Source organism: Alnus glutinosa, chromosome 2, assembly GCF_958979055.1.
Source record: "Alnus glutinosa chromosome 2, dhAlnGlut1.1, whole genome shotgun sequence".
NCBI classification, from domain to species: Eukaryota; Viridiplantae; Streptophyta; class Magnoliopsida; order Fagales; family Betulaceae; genus Alnus; species Alnus glutinosa.
Genome location: NC_084887.1, coordinates 35,897,015 through 35,900,513, shown reverse-complemented (window position 1 = coordinate 35,900,513; position 3,499 = coordinate 35,897,015). Strand labels below are relative to the sequence as shown.

Genomic DNA, 3,499 nt, shown 5'->3' with positions numbered 1-3,499 from the left:
GGCCCCCGATAGTCCCCAGGATATGCTTTTAGATGATGATCAGCAGCCTCCACCAGCGGGAGGGGTTGGCGAGGAGGTCGCAAGTGACCCAGCACATACAGATTGACCAGATTTGGTTGATGGGTAAGTACATATTTAGACATCCTTAAAACTCATATTATGTTACCAAAAATAAATATTAAGTTTGAAAGAAAAATAAATTGAATTTACAATTTGTTGATATAATTATTTTTTTTAGTGTTAACCAATTAAATGTTGTATATTTTTTTCATTAGGATACAACCCAGACGGAAGCATATATTATGAGGTGATTAGGGACCCAGAGAGAAATTTGGTGCTCCCGAGGGGGAAGAAGGTTGTGTTGCAGTAAAATGTTGTTCTACAACCTGTCGGACGAGCCTGCAATCATTTTAGGCGGGCTGAGGGCATGCTTATCAGGAGCGGGTCCTACATACATATGCGGGACGAATGGGCGAAGGTAGATAAGCAGATTAAGCAGGCTATGTGGGACGCGCTGATGGTATGTTTTATGAATCTAATTTATTTATTTGAATTAAACTTAAGATTAAGTTTGTCTTGAAGTTTTTAAACTAATGATTAAATTGAATGTGCATGAGGAGTTCTATCTACCTGTATCAATAGACAAGCGCAAGGCACAACAGGAAGTGTGGAATGATATTGGTCGTAAGCACCGCTCGTGGAAGTCGAGGTTCAAAACCAAGCTAGATATTCGAGACGGTGACACGCCCGAGATTATACGTGCGACAGTGCCGGACAATGCTTTTGCGAAGTATGACGCAGAAGATGTAGAGTTCTTGCTGAGCGATTGGTGCACTGAGCAAAAAAGGGTATGTAGGTCTTTAATTGTATGACAAAAAAATGTTGTGGTTTTTTAATAACAGTTCATTTAATTTTATTACTATTTTAAGTGTGTCAATGCTTACATTTTTATCTTCATGTTCAATGCGTAGGCGACCTCTGAACAGATGAAGAGGCTGCGGGAGCAGAATGACCTTTCCCATTGTACAGGATCCAAAAGTTATGACAGATTTAATCACGAGGAGATATGAACAAATATATGTTTATGTTTTTCATATTTGTTGCTAATTGTTTTTCTTTTTCTTTACACTATTTTTTCGCTCTCTGTTTGTTATATATTTCAACTGGATGACGACAGACATGTACATCTGGCACGCCCCCCACTCGCGCCGCGACGTTCGTGAAGACCCACACAAGGAAGGACGTCACTTACTTGAATGAACGTACACGGGTCCTATGCGTATGCTACTGATCTATTTTACTAATATTTCTAAATTATATGTGTGATATGGCATTATTCAATATATGAGTATTTCATGTTGACGACGTACAAGAGAGGATGACGCAGAGTTTATCCAGTGATCCAGCCGCCACACAGAGCGTCTCAGCAGACACAGTGCGTTGGGCACCGAACGACGTGTACGAATAGGCGATTGGGAGGCTTGAGTACGCGGGGAGAGTTCGGCAGGTTGGGCCGAACGTTACTCCTATTCGAGGGACATGTTTCTCATACAGGCCTCGCTCACAGGGGGGACCATCTGAGGGCACGTCTCGGGATTGGGTCGAACACGCCCGAAAGATGGAAGAAATCCAAGCGGAGCTACGGGCTGAGCGAGAGAGGAATGACGCGTTGGAGCAGCACATGCGACAGTTCGACGCCATGGAGCAGCGCATGCGACAATTCGAGGTCTTCATGTCCTCAATGGAAGTATCACAACCATGTCTTGGTGCTCAATCTTCACCTGCAAACGTAGGTAGTACGTCGTCTGTTAGTAATGCATCTGCAGGTATGATTTATATTGTGTATAGGACAAAATTAATTTTAATTTGTTTTCATTACATCTTTAATTTTGCAAGTAATATTATATACTTTAATTGTCTATATTACTCGTAGGTAATGCGACAACGGTTGGTACGTTGTCGCCTATTGGACGACGGCTGAGCCAGCACTCCCCTGTCGCTACACCTTCGCCCGCTACACCATCCATTGCGCAGCAATCGCCGGTTGGCGAGAACACGCCTGGGACGGTACTTCGTGCTCCGCAGGGACTCCCTTCGAATTTGTAGATATTTTGTGTAATTATTTATTGTTATTAACGAATATATTTATTTTTTGTAATTATTTTTTGTTTGTACCGAATATTTTTATTTTTTGTAATTATTTTTTGTTTGTAAAGATTTGTGTAGTTAACAAATACGTTATTAATTATTGATTTGTGTAATTTGATTGTGTGATATTTTTGCGTAAAATAAATATTGCGATATTTGTGGTCGGAAATAAGAAAATTACCCAAAAAAAGAAGTAATTAACCCAAACAAATTTTTTTAAAAAAAGAACAAAACTAAATTAAGAAACAAATTTAAAAAAGATTTATATTAAATTAAAAATTTTAAAAAAATTAAATTAAAAAAAATTATTATTATTATGTTTTTTTTAAAAAAAAAAATTGACACGTATTTTTAATACACGTGTCTGATCTGACACATGTATTTTGATACACGTGTCAAAATGTGCGGTTAGTAACAATCAGTTCTAACACGAGTTGCACGCATGGCTAAGTACACGTGGCAAACTGTTCGACACGTGTACCGTGTCCGTACACGTGGCAAATTGCAAATGTCAAATTGTTAAAATTTTTGTAGTGGTTCTTTACGTAGCCTTTGGATCTCAGGCGGAGATTTCCCCTGCACAACTCAAAGAAATAGCAACTGGGTTGGAAGAATCCAATGTCAACTTCTTGTGGGTGATAAGAAAGAGCGAGTCGGAGATTTCGGAGGGGTTTGAAGAGAGAGTGAAAGATAGAGGAGTTGTAGTGAGAGAGTGGGTTGACCAAAGGGGGATTTTGATGCATAAGTGCGTGCAGGGGTTTCTTAGCCACTGCGGGTGGAATTCTGTTTTGGAGACCATATGCATGTGCCGGAGTGCCAATCCTGGCGTGGCCCATGCTGGCAGAGCAACCTTTGAATGCGAGAATGGTGGCGGAGGAGATAAAGGTGGGGCTGAGGGTTGAGACCGTTGATGGTTCAGTGAGAGGGTTTGTGAAGTGGGAGGGGTTAGAGAAAATGGTGAAGGAGTTGATGAAGGGAGAGATGGGGAAGGAGGTGAGGAAGAAGGTGAAGGAGTTTGCCGTGATGGCCAAGAAGGCTATGGACGACGGTGGATCGTCCTCCCTCACGATGGACTTACTCATTGATGAGCTACACATTAAGACAGGCCTTGTGTAACTCTCTCTGCCAGTGCGGTGGGCTATAGAAGACAAACTTTTTTTGTTTTCTTTAATAATTAAGCTTAATTAGTCTTGACTTTGTTCTTTCCCCGAACACAAATTCCTGTTCTTAAGCGCCGCGTACAAGGCCAAATTGTGGATTTTGCTGAACTGTCCAATGTTTCCCATATATGCGAGAGTGGGTCATGTGTATGGGGACATCTGATGTGTCACAAATATTGTGTATTTGGACC

General features: G+C 41.0%; 1 protein-coding gene across 1 annotated transcript; it reads left to right on the top strand.

The window, feature by feature from the left end:
• The first annotated feature begins 1,618 nt into the window (after positions 1 to 1,618).
• LOC133860581 (UDP-glycosyltransferase 90A1-like) lies at positions 1,619 to 3,264 on the top strand. Its single transcript, XM_062296160.1, has 3 exons — positions 1,619 to 1,793; positions 2,698 to 2,818; positions 2,904 to 3,264. Exons 1-3 carry the CDS (start codon positions 1,619 to 1,621, stop codon positions 3,262 to 3,264), a joined length of 657 nt encoding a protein of 218 aa, XP_062152144.1.
• The last annotated feature ends 235 nt before the right edge of the window (positions 3,265 to 3,499 follow it).